We start from the raw sequence: 24,929 nt of genomic DNA, 5'->3' as shown, positions 1-24,929 counted from the left end.
ATAAAGCAATCCTCTGTCCCAAGCACTGGGTGAAGCAGCTGCCCTGCTCCTGGGAGCTCGGTGTCCTACTGGAAAGCAACTCTTCTGGCAGCACAGCCTGGTCACCATGGCAGGGTATGGAGTGGCACCTTGTGGGCTGCTGCAGCGGGTGGCCTGTGTGTCCAAGGGGCTGCCAGGCTCCTCTGCAGCCCCTTCCTCTCTCAGGAGGTACACACGGTGCTGTTCCACCCCCTGCTGCCCAACAGCCTCCCAGAGCCCAGGCCTGTGCTGCTCGGTAACTGTATGGCTGCAGACACTCTCCCTCCCCTTGAAATTGAGAGATTATTTTAAGCTGGCAGTTGACATGCTCAACTGCTCCCTGAAACTTTGAATTCTTAATGGAAATTCTCAGGACAGCTCATAAACCAAGAAAAAGGGTGAAGTCTAGACTGTTGTAAGCTAATAATGAGCATTAACTAAAATACTGGTAACCACAGTCTACCTACTAAAATTGAAAAATAAAATTTGGTGATCACAATGCACTAAATACTACAGTAATTTTTCTTACTTCGTTAACTTTTTCCTTAAACAAATAAAGGCCGTCCTTACACTTAACATCAAGGGCTGTTGCTGTTCTTTCTTTTATCCAAAAAGGAAGCATCAGTGACACTTTTGCTATTCCAGTAACAGCTGAATAAAACATAATTAATAATAATAATAATACTTTCTTGCAGCTAGGAGGCCTGTTTTGGAGAGCAGAGGGTGCTGTTTTCCACATGCTTAAAGTCCTGAGATTTTTACTTACTGAGGAAACGCAGCCAGGTTCAGTAGTCTCTTTTTCTTAAATAAGTTTTATGCCAGCAGCTGGATTAAGCTTGTATCCAAAAAGTCATAATACAAAATAGGGCATTTACAAAATAACTGTACACAATAAATATTTAACATTTTTTATGTTTCTTTGGTGGACTGACATCTGTGTCAGCCTGCTCAGCTATCGGAGACAGTGCCCTTTCTTCCTGTTTCAGTGGGAAGAAGAAAGGATGTTTCAGTGCTTCTTCAAGAGTAATGCGCTTGGCTGGGTCATACTCCAGCATCTTTTGAATGAGGTCAAAGAGGTTCTCGTGGTCAGAATTGTGGCAGGTCATGAATTCCTTCATGAAGAAAACAACAAAACATGGGGTTTATTTATTTTGTAAAAGAAAAACCAAAAAACAACTCCTCTCCCCAAAAGTGTTTTCTTTCTGCCCTCTTACCTTCAGTGGCTTACAGCGCCTTGAGACGTATCTACCAGCAGAACTGTTTTCATCCCAATCCAGCCGGTCATGACGGAAATACTTGCGTTTCCTTAAACAAAGAGGCCAGAGTTTGTTATTCAAAGGTTCCGTTTTGTCCCTTCACTAGAAGTTTATCACCATCTGGGAACAAACTGGGAACTTGGGAACTGATCTGGGGGTATTCCACAAGAATGGCCAGCTTGTTAAAGCAGATCAGAAGGATAAATCTGAGTTTAATAATTTTAAAAACTTGCCAGTAAACCAAATCTGAAAATACTTAAATTACTCTGTAGCAGTCCAGCTATGGGAAAGTATAATTACCTGGTTTTCTTTATCATATGACTTGGCAAAGGCCCCAGTATTCTTTCCATCATTGCCAGGTGTTCTTTGCTGTCGTGGGTCTGGAGGGAAATCAAGATAGGACATTTTTGTTCATTGTTACAGGAAGTTACCAAGAACCACACAGGAACCTTACTTCATTTTTGACTGTACCCTGCAACCAATAATTAATTTCAGATTAAGGGAGAGGGTGCACTCATCTGTTTCCTGAAGTAAGTTACAATGTACTGAGTGTTTTTTCCCTTGACCCTGCCTTGTTTGTTTTTCCCTTTGTTCATAAATTTCAAGTTTCAGCAATACTGTCAAGATGAGAGAATTCAGGTATGAGTAGTAGCTGCTGCTAGGGATAGATGAAGCTACATCTGTTAATAATGTGGCTTGTAAAATGCCAGTGTTAACAGGGGCATCCCTCCTATCAAGCTGCTGCCACAGTGTTTATGAAAGCAACTCGCAGAAATCTGCTGTGAAGGTTCCTTTGTGCCTACCTCTTCTGTTCTCTTCAACTGGGCATTACAAGAGAACTGCAGCCCCATTTCCTGCACAGACCCCTCCCCTTGGCCCCCACCTCTCTGTAGCATATTTTCACCACATTGAGGAGCATTATACATGCTGCATCTTTTTGAGGTCCATAGTCACCTACCGGAAATACTGTGAATCCAAGGTAGTATTCTATGAGAATACAGCCTATGCTCCAAACATCGCATGGTTGTGACCATCCCAGTGCTGTGAACAGAGTTCAGAAGGTTCACGTTTATACCAGACTGCAAACAGTTCAACAGCCCAAGCAAGAACTGCCACACTCCAGCAGCACCATTCAATAGCGCACCAAAAGATCAGCCTTGCTGGCTTCTACTGACCTAGGATAACTTCAGGTGCTCTGTAATGTCTGGTAGACACCAAAGTGCTATGATACTCATCATCATATGTTGCGCTCCCGAAGTCCACAACTTTGATGTCTGGATTTTTTAGCGTGCGTTCATCGCATTTCTGAAATCAAACACAATGAGATGCAAGTTGGCAAATAAACCCAGATGATTGCTATGGGGCAGGTGGGGAAGAGGGCAGCAGCTTACCAGCCTGGGGTTATACTCTTCTACATAGTCAGAGGTCACAAATAAAATATTTTCCGGTTTCAGATCTGTATGTGTCAACTTGTTCAAATGCAAAACTGCAAGGTAACAAACAAACAGAGTTGGCAAATCCCCCAGAGGAAGTGTAACAAATAAAGCAAAAAAGAAACATACTTACAGTTCACAGATTTACAGATCTGATATGCCATCTGTCTAATGTGGTCCAGCCGAAATGGCAGAAAGCCATTCTCTTTAATAAAGTCATAGGTGCTGAGCCCCAGGAGCTCAAAAACAATGCAGACATGTCCATGGTACTCAAACCACTCTAACATCTGGACACAGCGACTGCAAAAGCAGGAGAATACATGAATTGCAACAGGGAGCTGTATAACCCTAAGGTACGTATGTCATATGTTACAGAACGCAACATCACAGAAATCTTGAAGCCAACGCAAAACACAGTCGGCTTTGTATACTTACTATGTACTGCTGGGGTCTGATGCATTTAAATGTTCCAGTACTTGTATTTCTGCACGAGCTGCTTCGGAGTACCTATCAACATTTTTTACTATTTTCACAGCTACATGTCTGTCTTCCCTGAAAAAGACGGGTTTTAACAGCAATTAGAACAACAAGGAGTTTTAACCACAACTATTCAGTAATTATCACCACATACATTGTTTATAACAATGGGAACCTTACCAGGAAAGGTCTTTTTTAAGTACATAAAGACCTAATATAACCAAGGTTCATCTATGCACAAACACAACTAAAATTTAATCTTCAAATTTTGAAAACCTACTCAATACCTTGTACATCGGTATTATTCTTAAGGGTTAAAAGCCCCATTTACCTCACCTTTGTATTTAAGTATGCTGGGCTAATATTCTAGAAACATCCACAATCTCGCAGTCTAACACAACTGTCAGTCAAAAATGACAAGTTGTCTTCAGTTGTTTAAGTAGTAAACATGTATCTAACCGAGGTGTCACATGCCTTCCGCAGTGACCAGTCTTGTTTCATACCCTTTTGCATGCAGCAAAACTGCCGTCCGACACAAAATGTGTTTTCGATTTAGAACATGCTCACTGCTAGAACCCAAATGGCATTGCATCATCACAGACAGTACTTCAAGGTAAGCTAGTCGTCAGAGAGGTTGCTCATCACACAGAGGTGGGGTGGTCCAGGCCCCAGGACTGCCCAGTTGCGGGGGAGTGCAGCTTCACTCCACATCGTCTAGGCCACTTCCCGCCATCAGCCCCCAACCGCTGCCTGGCTGGGGTGCGCCCAACGCCTCATCCACCAGCCCTGCACAACCCTCATGTCTAGGTGCTGTTTTCAGCACAACATACTAACCTATGTCTGTGTATGGGAACTGTGGCAGCTCGAAAGAAGAACACAGGGCAGCATACGAGGAAGTAAAGATAAAACCTGATACAATGCGGAAGCCCTTCACGAACCACACAGTGATAGTATCGGTAAGAAAAATTACAAGTATGTAACAAAAGACTTACGCTTTGTGATCGATGCATTCCACTACTTTTCCAAAAGCACCTTCACCCAAAGTAGAGACGATCTCATCTATAAAGAAAAGAACTCTCAGTCACAGAAGTTGTGAAGTTACTCAGCTATTAAAAAAAACAAGCAAACAAACAAAAATAAAACAAACAAAAAGACTACTATCACTGAAGCTATTCTAGACTCTGCTTCTTTAAATTGTAAATAGCTAGTTTGAGAGATGTTATTGGACAACTCTCATCAAGGCACATTTACAGGGATCTCATTCTAGTAGGTTCATTAACTTCATTTACTATTTTGGGGGGAGAAAAAAAGGGGAAAAAGAAATAAGAAATAGATTTAAGTTCTACAAAAAAGAATAACAATCCCCACCCCCAAACAAAAAAAGTCAAGACAGAAAGAAAAGACTTCCAAAGCCCCCTCACATCTTACGCTAAAAGAACTTATTCTATCTGAAAAGTTAATAAATTTTGAAAAATATTCTATACATCTTGCACTTAGTACGTCTCCACTCTGACAGATCAGGTGACCCTCCTCATCATCCTCTACACTCCTGGATCTTTTCCTTCGATGACTCTTCTGGAACGGCACCAAGATCGTCCAGCCAATCAATAAACCCGAGTGAATTCAGGTCAGAATACGAAATTCATTCAGCAGGGAGATATTCAGGCATTCAGATACACGCCAGGCCACACACAGTTGGCAGGAGCAATTTCAAATTCAGTCCCCGGAAATTCACAGGGCACATAGTTTATGTTACAGGAGAAAAACATGGCAAGGAACAGATTTTCAGATGAGATACTCAAAGTGGCAAGGCAACAAAGAATTACAACACAACTGTTTTTCTTTTAAAAGATTGGTTCACTGAATTTTACTTTAGGATTTCAGTGCACGCATTTTTTTTTTAAAGCAAAAGGATTTAATAACTATCATATATATATATATATATATATATAAAAAAAAAAATAGCCTTGTGGCCAAATTAAAATACCCATCTTAAGTAATCAAGATTAAATCACTGGTCTGAATATTTGACAAGATTTTTTTTTTTTAATCATAGATAGCATATACATTTACTTTAGGCTGTTTCAGCTAAAGATCCTAAATTATAAATCCTATCTTCAGCTTTTTTAAGAGTTAAATATATTAACAAAGATCGGAAAAACCACCCTGCTAGTGGGCAGACATCATACATATCTGATTCTACAGACTTTTCAGTGATACTTAAAACATCTCACGAAATAAATTTTTTTAAAAAGTAAAACACTGACATCTCCTTGCTACTTCAGTGATACTTAGTCAAAAACAAGTTTAAAAGCTTGTTCTTGGATTTTCGAGTCGGGCTTGTCATGATAAAAATTCTGAAGGCATAAAAGTGATGCCTGTATTTCAAGTACTCCAATTGATGGCTCTTATTCATTAATCTGCTCAAATATATCCAATGAACAAATAGCAAGACTATGTTCTGTGGTATCACAAGCATACCTACAAACTATGCATTTTCACTGAAGGAAATAAAATCCTAGCAAAAATAATACTCCACTAATAGTAGCTAAAGGAATAAACTATTTATATTATCAGCAGAATTCCCCAACCCCCCACACTCAACTACTACTGCCCAGCTGAGAATCTATCTTCTTAAAATAAAAAATCCTAAATTAAAATTGGTCACACCACCTGTGAATGATGATGATGACAGGTAGTGTGATGTGTCTTGTATTTCCTTTTGTAACTACTCGTCCCACTATGACCCGATGATTTGCTACTATGATGCCCAGTATCACATCCTTGATTGTACTCGTTTCTGTATTCTTCAACATAGCGTCGTTCATGATGGTCTCTCTCATTTACAGATTTGGTTTCTGAACAGGTACTACAAACAAAGGATCAAATAAACTCAATTAAAATAATTCTAGTACCTCTATCAAGACACCTTGTTTTAAGCTGTAAGGTAACGCTCTTGAAAAATCTCCAACTCAAAAATGAACATATTGTCAGATGACCTGATGAGAATAATAAAATCTTAAGACATATGCTTTCTGGTATCGGAAGTCAAAAAGTTATTTACCTGTCAGGAAGTTTAGAAAGATCATGCTTGCAGTGTTTGTTCTCCTGTGCACCACTTAATGATCTCCTCTTTCTCTTATTGGCACTTTCACATCTTCTGTGATCCGGACTTTCTTTTTTATCCCAGTCGGGATAATTAGTTCGCCTGGAATGCCGCATCTGTAACAAAGATATTTTGCTCTTTGAATTACATTCCACAGACAGTTCTTTTTCAAAGCCATTAATTATCAAATTAACGCTATAACAAAGGTTGTATTTTTCCTCAACTACCCAATTTTCATTTTTCCTCTACTTTCTTCCACTTTATTTTTTAATTCAAGAGCTTTTTCAATGTAACCACTTTTGATAGAGGAACATACACCAATAACCTACTTCTTAGAAAAGATTTTTTTAAAAGTAGTACTGTGGATCAGACACTGAACACATCCTCTGCATGTTATTTCTGCAAAGCTCCTCAGGCACCCAGTGGTGCATACGCTAGAAAAAAGGAAAGCTTCCCTGTACTTAAAAAGGGGCACACAAATACTGCCCAGCGTGCTTTTAAAGACTGAAGGAACTCGTGTCATCATCTTTTACCATGCTTCCTTCTATAGATTCCCGGAGCATTCCTAATGCTAAGTCAAACGGACAATAAAACTTAAGTTATCTCCTCGTTACTTAGCTCGAAGAGGAGATCAGTAACTCACTACACACGTCTTTTACTTCACTTTCCAACCGGAAACCGATTTCCAGCTCACGAGCTGCGCCTCACGCCGACATGTCCGGGCACTGCAGAACCGGCGCTGCCGCCGAGACACCGCGGTAGAGCTCTGCGTGGCCGCTTCCCTCCCCCGGGGAGGGAGCGAGGCGCCCGGCGCCGCCCACGCACGCCCAGCGCCCCAACGCGAAGACACGGGGCGCTGGGTCGGGCCCCCCCTCTCCGGGCGGCAGGGATTCCGCGTCCCACCAACTGCCCGCTCGGCAAAAGGCTTCGTTCTCGACCTCGAGCAGAGGCACAGGAAAAGGCTCCGGCCCCCCCCTCTACAGCCACTGAAGCCATTTTCTCTCTCCACGGAACCAAGCGCGGGCAGAGAACATGGCGGCCGCGCGAGGCGGGGGCACAGGGGCACCCCGGACACCCGACCCGCCCGCCCCGGCGGGGCCGAGCCGAGCCACCGGCCGCCCTCCCTCACGGCAGGAGGCAGCCGCCCTCCCCCGCGCCTCAGCGGTGCCCGTCCCTCCGCCCCGCCTTCCGCTCGCCAGCGGCCCGGCCCTGTGCCTACAGCGGCCGTCCCGCCCTCCCCCGCCGCCGCAACGAGCAGGCGGTGCCCGTCTTATCGTCCCCACCTCCGCGGCCCAGGGATGCCACCGCTCCCGGCGGCAGCTGTCTCTATCTCCCGCCGCGGCTGGGCTCAACGCTGCAACTACCCCTCCGCCGCCCGCTACAAAATGGCGTTGCCAGGAACTTTCTGGAGTGCGGCGGCGCGTCACTGAGGCACACCCTCGGGCGTCACAGGGAGGGCGGGGCCGTCCCGCGACACCTCGCTCCCCCGCCCGCGCCCCACAGTGGGTGGGGAGCGTCCGGCGGCCCAGACGCCTGCCGGGAGCTTTTAAAGCCACGCCGGTACCGCCATCAGCCCTCAGCGGGGCCGGGCACTGCTGCCACACAGCGCGCCGGCCGCTGGTACCGGCCCCGAGGGCGGCGCGGTCCCCTCGCTGAGCGCCTGCCAAGGAAGCCCTTCCCTCCCCCAGTTCTGCCGCTCGGACCCATACAGGGCCGTTTCACCCCGTCACGACATTTTGTGGTTACCCCGTACGCCGCATCCGGTAATTCAGCTAAAGCAGTTTTACTTAAGTAAACCAACTATGCAAAACCTTCAGCCATTTTCCTGCCAAGAACGTTGGAAGACAAGGCACGTAATACTACAATATAAAAAAAAAAATTTCTAAGCCTCATTTAAGAATGACTGCCAGAAGATTACTTTTTTTTGTGAGACTCGGAATTGCTCATCATAATTTTTCGCCCTTGGCGATAAAGCCTGTTACTTATTTGTCTCTCTACTTCCCCAGACAAATTGTTAGAGGCTCTCAAAGCATGTACCCAGTCAGCTTTAAATCAACACAGGTTTAAAGGACCATGTATGACTAACAAATTAAAGAGGTCTTTGTAAATCACTGGCATTAAAAACTTTTTTTTTTTTTGCTGTCTTGTATCTTTCACTAGCTTTTCGTCACTTTTTACCCACTGTAAAACAAAAACGAAATGCAACTTTTCAGGTCAGTGTACAGATCAGTCTTCTATAACCACAGAATGAAAAAAACAAGCCCAACCCTCTCACAAAACTAACCCTTGCTTCCTCTGCTGCCCACTACTACGGCACACACGGCAGTTAAGTCTGAGACACCCCTCTCGCCGCCCTGTAGCTTGCTGCAGCCCTTCAGCCACCACCGCTCTCAGAAGGAGCTTTCAAGCCTGCCAGCCAGCTACCAGCCATCACCTCAGCTGAGATAACCAAGCATTATGCCTGAAATTTGGTTCTCCAAACCCCATAATAAGCAGTCACACATCTCATGTGCAGTCTAACTTATGTGGAAAAGGAGCATCTAAGGATAAAACAGTCCTGAAACACTGCAACAGCCTATACGCATCAGTTCCCTAAAACCCAATGCTTTTTTAATTCTGGGAAGCACTAAACCTTCCAAAACACTTCCAACCCTGATAAATGACCCTCCTCACTCTTTGGTTTTTGTTTTTTCCTTATTTCCCCAACTGACCGTGTGGTCAACATACAAGATATACATTACATGTGGAAGTTGGTCACTGTCCATAGATAATGCACCATTATGTTTTTGTCCCTTGCTCTCCAGCTTAGACTAAGTACTGTTCCCAGCATGACATACCTCTAACACCAAAATACCAGCAAAGGTCATAGACAATCTAGAATATTCACAATGAGACCCTCCATCACAGTCATAACACAAGATTGTTGTGTTAACGTACAGATTTTTCTCTGGATGGGTAGATTTATTTTGACAGAACTCACCTTGTGGCTGTAGTGTTTGTGACAAAGGACCAGACCGGTGGAAGTAAACATAGGAGTTTATAAAGCACAAGTTGAGAACAATAAGAACAGTACTGTCTGCATCATATTTGCTATTTAAAGGATTATATATGTCACAAAAGTCCAAAGGGCTGGTGACACCACAGCTGACTGTGTGCAAGAAATAAACTGCACGTATGCTATACTCAGCAACCACCTGCAAAATCACACACTTCCACAGCTGGGCTACTTCCTGCTCTCTGTCTTGCTTTCTCCTCAACAAGTGCACAGGGCTAACCCCACCATTATTTCTCCTGTTGTATTCCAGGTTCTCAGGGAGAGCCTAGGGGAGGTTCAGAGCCACAAACAGGAAAACCGACATAATACAATTTTAAGAAGTTAGGATGTAATCCTGTCCTGTAAGATCACTCTCCTTTCAATACACAGCTTTAGATAAAAAAAGAAAGGATCTAAATTTAATGTATCCTCCAGGCAGCAAATTACTTGTTGTCCCTGTATTTCACACATTCTATATAACAGCCTTCTTTTTGTGGAGAAAAAAAACCCAAAATATCTGAAATTGTTTCCAGTTCAGTGCTGGATGTCAGCATTTTAAATTATTTGTTTCTTTGCACTGTAGGAAAGTTTCCAGTATGTCCTTCCTTCTGCACAACAGTAATGGCACTGTGGCAGTCAAACATGCAGCTGCACGCTTCTGTCTACTTGCTATTACCACTGGGTATATGGAAGAGACAAAAAGAGCAGAGCGCTAGAAGAATTAAATCTTCTACTTGTCTGACTGAAGTATTAGGGTAAAATGTATTAAGTCTGGAGCAAGGACTAGGAGCTTTAAGCAGCACTCCATACAGAATAATGAAACTTTGTCCCAGAGAGAAGATACTGATTAACTCTGCTCATTAACACCTCAGTAATCTGCACCTGGCATACCTTTGCATTCCTCTTTATTTTAAGAGGAAAGTCTCAAATTGGGAAATACTAGTCTGAAGCAGACTGAAAGTCAGCTGGACCTGGACCTCACAAGGATTACAAGGCATATATATGAGAATGAACTTTGCTAAGTCCAGAATGATAGGAGTTGGATGCAGGAACTGTGGATATTCTCTCCTGTCCAGGACTCTCACGCACAGTTGGAACTAGAAATATACCCCCTCACCTCTACGTAGAGTCAGAAAGTGAACCTCTGTACAAATGAGTTGATTTTTTCCTGCTTCATGAAAACAAACTGATGCCAAAACATATTTTTTACGTCTACAAGGAAGAGTAGAACATTCTGCTTTTCCGAGTACAACCAAGGTGGAGAACTGCATTTTGCTTAAGTCAGTTTATTTTACGCTTACTACACTAAGTGACTTGAGCATAGGATCAGCAAAATATATATACACACACACATATACGCATATATATGCATGCATGTATTTTTTTTTTTCCTCTTGACCAGTCAATATTCAGATATCTCTGTACCTTCTTGCAGACTTTCTTATTTGAGTCAACAACGTTTGGGCTCTAATAGGACCAAACAGCTCTCTCTTTATTTGTTCATCATCTTGCCCTGGTATCTTTTATTATTTTGAGCGTATCAGGATATTCCTGATTAGAAGTCTGACCAGAGTCTTTTTGTCACTACTCTTTGTTGTGTTTATCCCCTATTGTTTGTGCAATAAAGTGATCAAAAACAAGTTACAGTAAATTCATCATCATCTAGTTTCAATCAATAGCTATGTAAAGACACAAACACTTACTCTTTCATACCAAAAGCATTGTGCCAGAAGCAGAAGTGATTGTTTCTGATCTACCTTTTGGGGAAGCTGAAGAGGTTACCATTACAACACAGCAGTACAAGAGCAAGCACTCCTCTAAACACGGCCTTTAATCCTCTAGGAGAGGAAGGTTTCATCTATCTGTGACACTGCTCTCACTTAGGGGAAAAAATTGCATATTTTACTCAGTTTTCTAAAAAAAACAGTAAAGGAAGGAAGATTAGAATTTACATGAGAAAGCTTCAGGAAGCTGGTAGTATGAAATTGTAGCAAAGGACATTTTTTCAACATAGTATCACTAAGAAAGATAAGGCAGAAAACAAAGATTTGCAAAAAAAAATGTATTTTTTTTTTAGAAGCCCTTTCTTATTTTACAAGTATAAAAAGCAATGTTTAAAAATCAAAGTCCTGGAAGATACTCTGAAAAAACCGGCTTCTAAAGCACAAGACACCTCTGCGACAACACCCAAACAATGTCACAACTCCCGAAAATCCTGCATTCAATGAGCAAAGGTATGATCCAGATCAAGTAACCCCTTTTAATGACATTTTAAACCCTATAATCCAGCAGTTGATCTGACCAGTCTCTAAAGAATGTGTAGAGGCACTCTGTGCCTAGAGAGCAAAAGGGTTGGCATGAATTGTAATATCTTTAATGCGAACATCATTAAGAGGTCGGTAGGTTTTCTCATTCACAGGCAGCTTCTCCAGCTCATCCAGGGTCTCCAAGCCATCAATAACTCTGGAAGAAAACCAGAAGTGCTGGGAATCTCCTTCTAATAACAATTTAATTTTCACAATTTTGGTATCTCAAAGCACTTTACAGTCAAGTATCATAGGGCAAGGATCTTGCAAGCAAATGGTAAAATAAGACAGCCAAAACATTATATATGGCGTATAATGTATTTTGAAAGGAAATACTAAGCATCCATGAACGTGTCTGATAAAAAGTTCAAATAATTCCCACTAAACTGACAATATCATATTTTATACCAACCACAGCTGTATAAAGACCCTGGCTGCACCTCCTGGTAGGCAGGACTGACCAGTCACAGTATAGGTTTAAGTAGCAGCAAGATACTGGCCAAACTTCACTGGGAATTACTGAAATCCTATGGCTGGAAAATCAATTTCCAAATGTGATATTGTAATTTCTAACCTTTCGACTCAAAGACAAGATTGGACAGAATCATTAACAACTGTGTAAATCTAATGGCACAAGTAAGTTTACGCTTTCAGATTTCCTATTCAGACTGAAGAAGTGGCATGAGAAATTTTCTAACAAACTTCTTACTTTTTTGTTTAAATAACGCTCTGATAAATCTTGGCAGTTTATTCCCCAATAATGGACTTGGCAGAAAACATGTTGTGCTACTCACAGTTCAATTCAGTCACATTCATCAACTCTTTTGAATCTAGCAGGCTGGATTCTGGGCCAGCAGCGACTGCATATGCTGTTCTGCTGATTCTGCAACTGGGGCAGGAGTGTCTTAAACTGCCACAGAAAATCTGGCAAAGTTCATCTGTCAGAGCTTCTGCTCTTTGCTAAGAAAGATGTCTAAAAAGACCTACTTTCAATCACACTTCTAAACAAACTCAGAAATGAAAGGACACATATACTTAGATGCCTATAAACAATGCAAGTGGTAGAAAACAGTATTTTCACATTTCAATAACTTCCTTTGAATATTTAACTCCATTTAATAAAGGCAAATTTTTCCTCAGCAGATTCACTTGTACACTAGAGACTTTTTAACAACAAGCAAAAGAAAAGACATGACCACTATTTTGAGACAGAAAAAGCAGTCTGGAAGACTAAAAAATTAAACATTTGCTTTAATGATGATATATCATCAGTAGTGTCTATTAACAGAAGAATGTTTTAAAATAATGATGCATGTTAAACAACCTCATCTGATTTTATAAACTGCCAGTTCCATGAATTTTGTCTGACCAACACCACCTAAACAGAAGCAGGACCTTGTTGGTACCACATCCATCCCCAGATCCAATACCAAATCAGATACTTGGCTTCTCAGTAAACCCTACAACTATGTGCCCAGTTGTTCTGGAGTTTGCTTAAAATCAGGCTGCATCCGTTTGGGCATGGATGAATAGGCAAGCTGGAATAACTAGCGGGGAGGGGTGGGGAGAAAGAAAATTACCTCCATTCTTGAGGTAATTTTTAATATGCATATTCCCCCTGAATTCCCTACTACTAAGAAAAATGGAGCAGCATTTCTGAGCAACTAATTCTTGTGACAGTGCAAGAGCATACATTTACATGCATTTACAACAAGAGTTTTACAATCAGAAGCTTCTAAATTTGCATTGCATCTGCCCTGAAGTATTCAGGTCCTTCACGCACTATGATAAGGAGGCATGCAGTTGGATCACTTACTTTCCAAACACAGTGTACTTCATGTCTAGGTGCGGTTGCTTGCCGTAAGTGATGAAGAACTGCGACCCATTGGTATTCGGACCATTGTTTGCCATTGAAACTACCCCACGGACACTGTGCTGAAAGAGGGGAAAAACCTCAACATGAATACACATCTGTGAAGGCAGGACTTTAACCTGTACAAAGTGCTCTGTGACTTGGTACTCTGCCTCAATTCCATTATTAAGAACAAATCTTGGTTGCTAATATATACCATCACAGTCTATAATTAGCTCTTCAAAATTGCTCTTACAATGAAAAATTACTTCTTTGCCTTCAGTGCGTATGTTGTTACAAATTCCTTCTACTTCTGTTCTCCGTGATGAAAACCCCCAAACCTAACTTGCCAAGTACAGAAATGCCTGTTCCTATTTTAAGTTTTCTATCCCTTTATTGCAGGATTATACTTTGCTTCACAATTACAAAAGAAGTATTTAATACACTACAACACAATGCTGACTGTTCTCCAACCTGTAAAGAAAATTCATATGAAAACATAACTGCATATTGAGAGCACAGAAATACCTTTAGGTATTCACTGAATTCATCTTCAAACTTCTTGCCCCAGATGCTGTTACCTCCTTTCCCAGTGCCTGACAAAGAAGCACCACAATAGACTACTCAATTTTCAGGCTGAAAACTGCACAAAAGATGTACCATTATAACGTTCTATGACAAAGACCCTAGATACACTGTAATTTGTTTGAGACAGGGATCGGGTTCTCATGTCTTCATACTGAGCAGAGACATAACTTGATATAAAGGAACACCTATTAAAGAGCAGAACAAAACACTGAACATATCCTCAAACGAAATTCACTATGAGTGCAAACAGACACACAATTGAATCAGACTTTCTCCCGAACAGTTGACACTGTCTGGGACATTTTCCCCGAATGCTTTAGAAGCAGTGTAGCCTTTCAGGCAGAAACCAGAGGAAAACACAGTAGCAACTGCTACCTATTCAAAAGCTGGCAAGTAGGCAGAACCATCATATTTAGTGGAAACAGCTGGAAAAACTAAGGTTTATAGAATGTTTTACTAGTGCATGATTATTTAGAGCTAGGGTAATGGCTGCTCTTCTGTAACTTCACAACAGAACACCAATTTCATCATAGAAACCCCACCAAAAATACTATAATTCTTACATTATTTTACTTTATTAATATTTTTGTTTTAATGTTGATATATATAATTTATTTGAATTTCCTGATATTTATGTTTTATGTACATTCTTCTATACAGAGACCCTGACAGAAGAATTTACCTTGTGGATCGCCTGTCTGAACCATGAAGCCCTTTATATTCCGGTGAAATACACAGCCATTGTAGTAGTTACTAGCACAAAGAGCCAGGAAATTCTAAGGAAATGAAACAAGCCATATTAACAAACAACTCAGAAATAGTATCCTCTTATTACAATGACAGCATGGGCAAGACCAAAACTAACCCTTTTGCCTTTGCTCTGCATTGTGACCATGTGAATTCCACAGAGTATTACCACGGAATAGTCATAAACGAATTAGTTAATATGCTCCTTTGACACTGTCACAGATAGAAAGGATTTTAAATAAAGTTTATAGCACAAGGTTGTCTGACTTGAGGAACAAACAAGAAGCCTAAGACATGCCCTGAAGTATCACTTCCATTCAACATTTTTATTTTGTAAATGTAATATTGTAATCAATAACTTCATGCCTCAGCTTTGTTAGTTAAAAAGCAAATTATTTCAATTTAAGCTTAAGTTTATTGCAGAAAGGAAAACCTGGGGCCTCTGACAAACTGGAAGTGATTCTCACTCTTTTAAATTAAAATAAAGTTTGCGAGTGTGAGCAAACCTACGGAAATTTGGGAATCCCAAGCCATGTGCCATATTTCTCCTTAAGGGCAAAGGACATTTTGTGAGATGCTAGCACTTGGGAGAGAAGCGGTCCTTAGCCAAACCTTAGCTGGCAAGTAACAGGCAGCAAAGCTCTAGGCAATATGAAAAAATGCACAAGGACACACTACACAAGTTCCATGAGTGGAATAGGCACTGTACCAGCTTAAAATGTTAATATTCCATTATGTGAAAAGATGAATTGCAACAGCCACTTCACCTTCTCTACAGTCTTCACTGTTTCTACTGCTTTGTTTCAACTCTAGGCAATCCTGCTCCTCTTACTTGACTTACTTCGCAAGTCTTTGGTGTGCGCTCACAGAATAGCTCAATTTTAATATCTCCTACATCAGTATGCAGTGTGACAGCCTGAGAAAGAGGCAGAAAATAATAAATCAGCAATGAAATACTAGCAGACTCAGTTTTATTTCCTAGTCCCACTAAGAACATAAGCAAGTTCCCACTACATATAAATGTTGTTTCAATATTTGGCCGTAGGCAAGTCTACTGTCACAAACATTACAGATCTCCAGTGAAATCACCAGAAAGCACTTGGTTTCATTTCATTTCAGGACAAATCAAGTTTGCCATGGTAATGCAGAAGCTCCGTTTCATGCTGTTACACTCCAGAGATAGATTACTCATTTGCAAACTGGACCTACTCATTTACTCAACTGCAAAGTTGAGGAACCAAATTTATATCTATTTCAGGAGATCATAGTGAGGTGCACATACACCACTGGTTTACAACCAGAGAAACAAAAGGCCTGCAGCCTTTTGAGTGATAAGGCTAGTTCTGAATTGCACTGTATATAATCTGCCTTCATAAACAAGAAAATCTACAAAATAACATGCTTTTCTTAAGAATTTATAAATAACCTTCATAAAATTTAAAATGGCAGTTATCCAGCCACCTAAGGAAATGTACCTCTATAGGCCCAGTATATCACAGTGCTCCCACAGAAAGTGCTGAACTATGCAAAAAACAATTACTGTGGGGCTATACTAGGGATAAGCATACAGAAAAAGTAATAAAAATCAGCATCACATTGATACTAGCACACTGTTCCAGAAGCATACAAGTAAAAAGAAGATAATTGCCTGCAATGTCTATGAAGATGCTATAGAAAGTGTATATACAGTTTAAGACATACAGTCTTATCTCTATTTCACGATCTGCTAAACTTTTAAAAGCCTGCAAGTGTAGGTTACATACACTCAAGCAGGGCTATGTTCTTGCAAATTGAATAATGCTTCTGTGGTAAAAGAAAGTAGATTACTAAATATTAACCAAAGTAGGATTAAAATTTAGGATCTTAGAACTGAAAGTCTAATTATATTTTAGACTGTTCCTTTTCACAATATCTCTTGTTAGAAGTCTGAAATGAAAACCTAAGCTTTTGATTACAAATTCTTCACAGCATCAGAGTAAAATGTGTAATCCTTTGAGATGCAGGGCAGCTTTTCACTTTCCAAGAGATGACCACGTCAGAAAGAATGAAAATATATAAAAAGTGCTATTGTTCTCACCATGTCTACTTATCAAAAAGCTGAGGTAGATTTGTATGCAGCAATTTCCTGCAAAGAAAATATATGACATTTGTTGGGTTTTTTCCACCAATCCCCAATTATTTTTGATTCAAAAAATATTTGTCTGGTTATATGCTTTTACACCACACAGTTTTGCAGTGCCATTCAAGCGACTCAGCAGATAACCGTTTTACTTGCATTATGCAACTACACAGCATATAAAGAACTAGAAAGAGTAGAACAAAATAGCTTAGAAAAAACATCCCTTCCTAAGATGGAAGTTTATACTAAGAAATCACAGCTTTTCCAAAGATTATGGTTTTATAAATGACAGAAGTTAACAGATAAAAACCACCTAGTACCTGAACAGAAGTGTGATTTGGAGCCACCTTCTGACGGCTGTCAGTGCCTGCCACAGACAGGTACCCACATCCAAGCACAGGATCAACCTTTTTTATCTTAGCAATATTTTCAAATAAAGCATTTGGAACGATGATAATAAATTCGCAGTTGTGCGGAAATCAACAGTTTTACACACTAATTTCTTCTTTATATGCTGCCCTCCCTGGTTAGCCCCCAGGCGTGCCGAAGCCTCTCACAGAGGCCGGGGAACACGCCAGCAGCCAGTTCTGGCCCGTCACCCCGGGCTGCAGCCTCCCCTGGGCGGCAACCGGCACCGCGCACGCCCCGGTTAAGCACCCCAAGGGCCGCCAGCCTCACGGCAATCCGCCCGCGGCTCCTATCTGACCAGCGACAGCTCCTTTCCTGCCGGCTTGAGATACTCCCACCGAAAACCCACGCACAAGACGCGTGGACTCCGCTCGCCCACCGCTCCCCATCGCTGTGGGGCGCGGCCCGGCTCCCCCCCGGCCAGCGACGCTGTCAGGCGGCACCGCCCCGCCCGGGGCGCCCGCCGTTCCCGCTGACCCACGCTCCCGCCGAAGCCGCCCCGCGGCCGCCAGCTCGGCCTCCCCGCGCCGCCCCGGCGCCTTCACCCTCACCCATTACATGGAGGCCTCGCACAAACCTGCCGAAGCTAAACCCAAGCCCAGCACCCGCCGCTGGGAAGCAACTCCCCTCAGGCGGGCAGGAAGGGGCTGGGCCGCCCCCAGACCCGCTAGCGCGGCGGAAGCGGCGGGGCTCAGCGCAGGCTCCGCCCCGTGGCCCTGTCTCAGCTCCTGCTCCGGCGTGAGGTGAGTGCGGGGTCCCGCGGCGGCGAGGCCTCCTCGGCGGCCTGGGCGGTGCTCTAACGCCACGTGTCTCGGTCCCGCTTGCTCCCCGCCCCGAGAGGCAAAGGCTTCTCCGGTTGGATGCCGGGAGTCGGTTTTAATGCGGGAAGATGGATGGGGTTTAAGTTCCGTACGTTTCTTGCACGACTTTACTGGGTCGTCCGTGACGTTTCACCGGGAGAGCCCCGGAAGCGGGGAGGGTGCACGCGCGGCCGGCGCTCCGTTGCAGCAGCGGCGGCGGCTGCGGCTGCGCGGGGCGGGGGGGGGCGTGGGCTGGAGTGTCCTGCCGCCCTCCCCTGTCAGTGGCGCGGTATTCGCGGCCTGAACACTCTCAACTCTGCGATTTCAGCCAGTGAATTACCCAGGCTTATTCCTGCCCTTTTTTTGCCCTCCCTACAGATAGCTGCATGCTGCTGCCACGCACGCAGCTGGCTCGCCGGCCTCTCCGCTGCATCCGTGCTTTGGGCCGCCCTCCTTCACGCTCCTTCATGAATCTCCGGGAGCTCGTTTCTGCCCTGAATGACTTTGCATCCCTCTCTCTGGCTGAAAGCTGGGACAATGTGGGGTTGCTGGTGGAACCAAGTCCTCCTCACACTGTGAACACCCTTTTCCTCACCAACGATCTCACTGAGGAGGTGATGGAAGAGGCAGTGCAGAAGAAAGCAGACCTTATTCTTTCTTACCACCCTCCCATATTCACACCACTCAAGCGAGTAACATGGAAGACCTGGAAGGAACGGCTAGTGGTCCGAGCCCTGGAGCACAGAATCGGGATTTACTCTCCCCATACAGCATACGATGCTATACCTCATGGAGTCAATAACTGGCTAACAAAGGGACTCGGTGAGATTCTGGTAAAAACAAACAAAACCGGTTAAAATTATTCATCAGTATATGTTATTTTATGTGGGGACCTTACCTCATTTTCCTTTCTTCCAGCTTTTACAGGTATTATTTGAGTACTTTTTAAAATTATTTTTCCCACAATATTCTTCTAATATTACTAAGTATCCTAAACATATTTTAGGGAATTTATCTTGGTGAGGAACACCAGATACAAACACTAAAAGACACTTTCAGATGCATGACTGTATTATTGGATGTAGTCAGAACTGGTGCAGTATATTTATTGTCCCTCTTTGTTGCAAAGTTTCAACCACTGACTTTAAATCACCACCTTTGATTTATGAAGTGCAAGATGTCATTGTTTGCAAAGGACTTAAGGTATCTGAAATTCTTTTAGATTTTTATCCTGTATTGCGGCTCATAAATGAAAGCAGCTGTCTTTTACAGCCTGATTTACAAACCAGAAACTATTTTGTTTTTGTACAATTCTTAGGATAAAACAGGTAGCATTAAGAATGACAAAATAATATATATCTATCAAATTCTTTGCACTTAAAATAGACTGTGCCTTATGGAGGTAACAGGGCAAGGAGTCCTCAGTTCTGGTCAGGGAAAATGGATTGAAGTGCAAAGTTTGCATCTTTTTGTTACATCTCTTTAGGATATGTGCTAAATTGGTATTAGGATACTTATCCACCTTTATGAAACAGCAATCTTGTACTGTTTTCTCAGGTGCCTGTACTTCCATCCCACTGCATCCATCAACTGCGCCAAGCTACCCAGCTGAGGGCACTCATCGGGTAGAATTTTGCACAGACAACACTAAGCATCTGGACATGGTGCTGTCCAAAATCAAAGACATCCAAGAGATCTCCTGTCTCACTACTCTCCCTGCCAGGTATCTGCTTTGCTCTCTAATGTTGTGTTCTTCCTGTTGTTTGAAACAATAAGTTGCTGAAATTGTATTTTACTGTTGTAATCACTTTGATCCTCTGTGCATTGCTGCTATTTTTTGCAGCAACAGATTGAGAAACTTAAGGAATAATCATCCCTTTCTGATCAATGTATGCTATACTAAATGGTAACAGCAATTCCATGTAGCATCACATAGATTAGAGGTGGTAAAGAAGAGTATTAACAGGAAATTTATGAGGACAGTTGAGTTAAATTCCCATATCTGTTTCTTCCAAGAGAGTAGACTAGATTAGGCTAGGCTATTACAATGCCTTCTTTTTTCCTTTCTCTGTGATAGAATAGCCACTGTCATAGAATAGCTTTGTTTTATATCAATATGATGCTGAAATTTTATCTAGTTTCCTAGCAAGCACCCAGCATATCTTTCCTCAGGGTTGAAGGTGAGGAGCAAACACGGGTCAGTTTGAACTGCTCTCAGAAAGCACTGTTGGAGGTGGTGGCATTATTGTCCCAGAACAGCCTTCTTTATCACAAGACTGAGATTCTCTTACTACAAAAGGTAACAAAATAATGTATTACTTCCTGTGCATGTATTAATTGTGTGAGCTCAGTGCCTTAAACACTGAGCCAGTAGTCAGTAGCATCACAGGTTTCCTGTGCTATGTCAGTGCTCTGAAATACTGGCCTGTGAGTATTTGAAGCCACACACATTTTCCAAAACAATGAAAACAGCTGTGTGGTCAGTTCTTCAATCAGTTCCAATAGCTAGCGTAGTTAGTATGTTACATTCAAGAACATCACATACATATTTTTTCATAAAGTTCAGAGGCATTCCTTCCGAGTGCCCAATATACTCATTTTTCTACAGTATGGAAAGTAATGCGAACTTCTGGAGTCAGCTTTCTCACAGTAATTTTAATTTCTTTTCAGCCTCTTCTTCCCCATACTGGAATGGGACGTCTGTGCACGCTGAGAGAGCCAGTCTCCTTGTCGGACATAATTGAGCGTATCAAAAGCCACCTAAAATTACCCCACATCCGCTTAGCTGTGGGAATGGGCAAGACACTAGGTAAACAGGCCTGCAAGTACGACTGTCCATTAGAACTAGTATTCCAGGAAGACAAGGAATGTGAGTGTGTGTGAAGTACACTTGAATAGGTTTACTTCCAAGTAGTATGAAGCACCGTTAAAGACAAGAAACAACATTTTAGAATTTACATGAGATGATCACGCAAAAAGAATATCATCTATATTTTTAATTGGAAGCTCTATATTATGCTGGTTGTCACTGTGAAGAAGGGACAATACAAGTTGAATGTGAGACCTCCTTTTTGATAATTTGTATAATGGCTAAGACTTTTTCCCCCAGGGTATCAGACATAACTGTGTATCATTTCATTGTACAGTCCCTTTTGTGACTGAATGTTAAATTCCAAAGCACTTTAAAATAGTAAGACACTTTATGGTATCCTGATGAACATGTAACCATCCATGTTTTTGATGAAAGAGAAATAGGGGCAAGGAAGGTGAACTATCCTAGCTCAAAACAGTGCGTCACTAGTAAAACATGGAGCAAGCATTTTCTTATCCCAGTTAACTATCCTAATCTCTAAGGAGCATAACTGTTGGAATTTGTGAGAACAAATTTGTTGAGAACTCTTTGTAACTTATGAGACGGAAGTCATATTAGAAGCCTCTTATTGCTTCTAATTGCACTAAAAAAACCCCGAACTATTTTGAAGCTCCTCATTATGGTGTGGGATTGTAGTGGTGTGACTCCACTTAAATCAACAGTAATTACATGGCAACATACTGTAAAACCTTAATAGAATCTGAAAACTGTGTGTCATGTGTCCCCTCTCTCTAGTGAATGTAATATATATGGAGAATTAAATTTCCTGTCAACTGTCACACATCTAATAGCTTGGAATCAGCAACCATAGCAAATGGGCAAATTTTTAACAGCATGGAGCAGCTCTCTGCTTGCATTTGGCATTCTGAGAGCTGAAAGCTAGGATTTAGTATATCTCAGAGGCAAAATGCTGCCTTAGTGGCATCATTAGTTGTAAAGCTAATGATGGTGGAACATGAGAGTCCTGGAAAGAGTAGCAGCCTATTAAAGGGTTCGGAAAGCTAAGTAAATAACACCTCACTCACTAGGAGAGAACTAGCCAGCAGCCAGCCTCTGTACTGTAGTTTTCTGCAAACTTTCCTACCCCTTGAAGAAAAAAATCTATACATCTCTTTGGTACACAGAGGATTTTGCTGTATCATCAGAGGTGTTACGAGCCCATGACTCTTTCAAACTGACAGATGTGTCTCTTCCTCCAACAAATTTACAATGACCCTAAAATCAAGGTAGTAGTTATTGTGAAACAATTAATAGAAATACTGTCAGGAGGGCTGAACAGGGGGAAAGGAATTTAACTGTGACACCTTGTATCCTGCAGAATCGCCAGTGAAGAAGGCTGCTCTGTGTGCTGGTTCTGGGAGCAGCATCCTGAAGGGAATGGAAGCTGACCTCTATCTCACAGGTAAAACATTATGTTGCTGTTTCGTTATCTTTATAAAAATAGTCACTAGAAAAAAAAGGCAAAAAGAAAAGAGTTGACTGGCTATTGAAGGATTTGGCCAGAAAGAATTACCTGTTATAATTGGGAAACAGTAAGTTAGTTATTTGAATGATAGAAGAATAACATTTAGAGATAACATGGATCAGATGGCTATGTGGCCCAGCAAAGCTTATTTGAATTAAAACATTGTTATACATGCATTATTTCAACGCAAAATCAGTGTTGATGGCATTCTATTGCAACCTTCAATGTGTTTCTCCTTTGGCAAGATAGCAGGTATTTCCTCAGTTCCCTACAGAATTCCCTAATAGAAAATGGAATATAATGTAGTGTACAGAATCTTCCAAAGGAACCCCATAGTGCGTCTGACCAAAGGGACACTTAGTCCGTTATCCTCTTTTCTGAAACTGGGACCGCTACTATCTACAGCTTGCTCAACAATGTGACGACTGCCTTGCATTCTGTCGTACTTAACTTGAGAAAGTTCTTTGGCCAGGCGTGTCCCATCTCCCCCTTAAATACAGCCCTACAGAGCTGACCCTTAGACAGGTTCTTTGCGAGGCTTCCCAATTGCTGTCCTCCATCACAGCAACCCACATGACATCCAGATGGTCCACTTCAAAACCACTCTGCACACTCTTTATTTCCTGCCCAAAGTGGCAGAATCTACCTCTCTTGAAAGAGGGCAAGGAATTTCTGTGGTTTTCTCTCAGTTGTATATGGGGGATATTGTCTGAAAATCCTTCAAGGGACACTAGAGTAAAAGTGTGCCACGTTCTTATATGGAGCAGATGGTGTTGCATTCCCCCTTACGGGCTATATCCCCCCTTACGTCTTCCCAGCTTCTAGCTAGGATTCTGTATACATTGCAAAGAACTGGTTACCTGAACTGTACTGTTAATGATCTACATGGCATTTCTTTCTCAAAATGGCAGGAGAGATGTCCCACCATGATGTCCTGGATGCAGTTGCCAATGGGATAAGTGTTATTCTGTGTGAGCACAGTAACACTGAGCGAGGCTTCTTGTCAGAGCTGTGTGACATGCTAACTATCCACCTACAGAATAAAATCAACATAATTGTGTCTGAGAAAGACAGAGATCCCCTCCAGGTGGCATAGGGGAAAAAAAAAAAACAAACCAGTAGTGAGAGAATTCAGTCAAGAGTTTCATGGTATCTTGTACAGACCTATCAAACTGCAAGCTTAATGAAGATGCTCTGAATTTGTTCAGTACAGAATGATTGTATTATTCGTTCCCTCAAAGTCTGGGATATACTTTGTCATCTGTCAGATAAATAAATGCTTGTTTTGGGCTACAGAAGGCTGATGTACTCAATTACTGGGCTGCACTTGAATAAATTTACTATTACTGCGTATACTTATTAGATATATTTGATGACCATGATACTCAAGGATTGGTTTGGGTAAAATATAGAAACCCCACTTAATCTTGTTTTAAGCTTACACAGCAGTTCTACATTGAATGATGTCAGTACAGGTCACTGATATTTTAGCTAACAAATCTGATAATAGTTAATGAAAGGGGGTGGACCACCTGTTTGCAGTTGCAGTTTTATTAAGACACCACTCATACACAAATATAGAACACAATTCAGGTATTTGGTACTCTACCAAAACTGTTAGCAGGTAACTCTAAAGTCAGGATGATGATAGCACTTCATTAAAGTAAATTTCACATCTAGAAAATCAGATATAATTGCACTAAAAATGCACTATGGTATCACTATCTGTAAACACATTAGGTGGTGTCTTCCATATGTACTCAGAATATAAATTATATCTTGAGTTTCACAGGAACTGTGGAGAGAGTCAAAGGACTGAAAAATAGGATGTGGTTGCTGCTTAGCTACAATACTTTTTTAAGTTTCTCCAACAACACATCTCTTCAAGCGGCAGAGTTCTTGTTCTTGAACTCTACACCTAACTTAGAGAAAACTTGCGTAAGACACAATGCCTTCATCCCAGTTTTAGTGGTTCTGATGGTAGCCTAAATAATGATAGGCAGGATCTGATGCATCTTGCAAAGTTTTGGGATTGCAACCTGTAAAATGCAGATGCAAGTGCCACCAAAAGAGAATGTTAGTTGGAAAATGTTCTGGGGGAGGAAGCTGCTGGCATGTGCCAGTTTTTCCCATCAGACTCTCCAAAGCTAATTAGGTCCTATATTTGAAGAATCAAATTGTCAGTGGGGTAAATAGATATCCCGTGTTTCCAATCCAAACAGAAGGCTGACTGTAAACCTGTGTCTGTTGCTTCTGTCAGTGAAGGGTAGACCAGGTAACAATATTACTCCGTATGACGTTTTGGTTCTCTCCAAAAGCTATATACTGGTATTAAAAGGCAGGCAAACTATTTTTGATACCTTATAAGAAGCAATGTAAAATATTTTACTGATTAGTTTGAAATCTTCTGCACACTGCATGAGGATTTGCACAGATATTTGACAGAAT

At 41.9% G+C, this 24,929-nt stretch overlaps 3 protein-coding genes across 3 annotated transcripts; 1 reads left to right on the top strand and 2 right to left on the bottom strand.

Moving 5' to 3' along the window:
• Window positions 1–917: 917 nt before the first annotated feature.
• Window positions 918–6,406, bottom strand: CLK1 (CDC like kinase 1; the record flags this gene model as incomplete). The annotated part of the gene is made up of 12 exons (XM_082001641.1): window positions 918–1,130; window positions 1,233–1,323; window positions 1,575–1,654; window positions 2,233–2,315; window positions 2,450–2,579; window positions 2,666–2,760; window positions 2,841–3,007; window positions 3,143–3,259; window positions 4,177–4,243; window positions 4,669–4,759; window positions 5,858–6,053; window positions 6,249–6,406. 12 exons carry the CDS (start codon window positions 6,404–6,406, stop codon window positions 918–920), a joined length of 1,488 nt encoding a protein of 495 aa, XP_081857767.1.
• Window positions 6,407–11,660: 5,254 nt separating this feature from the next.
• On the bottom strand, window positions 11,661–17,094 carry PPIL3 (peptidylprolyl isomerase like 3; the record flags this gene model as incomplete). The annotated part of the gene is made up of 6 exons (XM_082001572.1): window positions 11,661–11,787; window positions 13,447–13,565; window positions 14,011–14,078; window positions 14,753–14,846; window positions 15,659–15,733; window positions 17,089–17,094. 6 exons carry the CDS (start codon window positions 17,092–17,094, stop codon window positions 11,661–11,663), a joined length of 489 nt encoding a protein of 162 aa, XP_081857698.1.
• A 1,436-nt stretch (window positions 17,095–18,530) lies between these two features.
• NIF3L1 (NGG1 interacting factor 3 like 1) lies at window positions 18,531–23,711 on the top strand (the record flags this gene model as incomplete). The annotated part of the gene is made up of 6 exons (XM_082001413.1): window positions 18,531–18,966; window positions 19,702–19,867; window positions 20,317–20,443; window positions 20,815–20,953; window positions 22,335–22,418; window positions 23,393–23,711. The coding sequence occupies 6 exons, from the start codon at window positions 18,531–18,533 to the stop codon at window positions 23,575–23,577; spliced, it is 1,137 nt and encodes a 378-aa protein (XP_081857539.1). The 3' UTR covers window positions 23,578–23,711.
• Between the last annotated feature and the right edge of the window lie 1,218 nt (window positions 23,712–24,929).

This window comes from Phaethon aethereus (assembly GCF_964289735.1).
Source record: "Phaethon aethereus genome assembly, chromosome: 6".
Taxonomy (NCBI): domain Eukaryota; kingdom Metazoa; phylum Chordata; class Aves; order Phaethontiformes; family Phaethontidae; genus Phaethon; species Phaethon aethereus.
The sequence above is the reverse complement of the archived record's forward strand: the minus strand, read 5'-3'. Positions and strand labels throughout refer to the sequence as shown.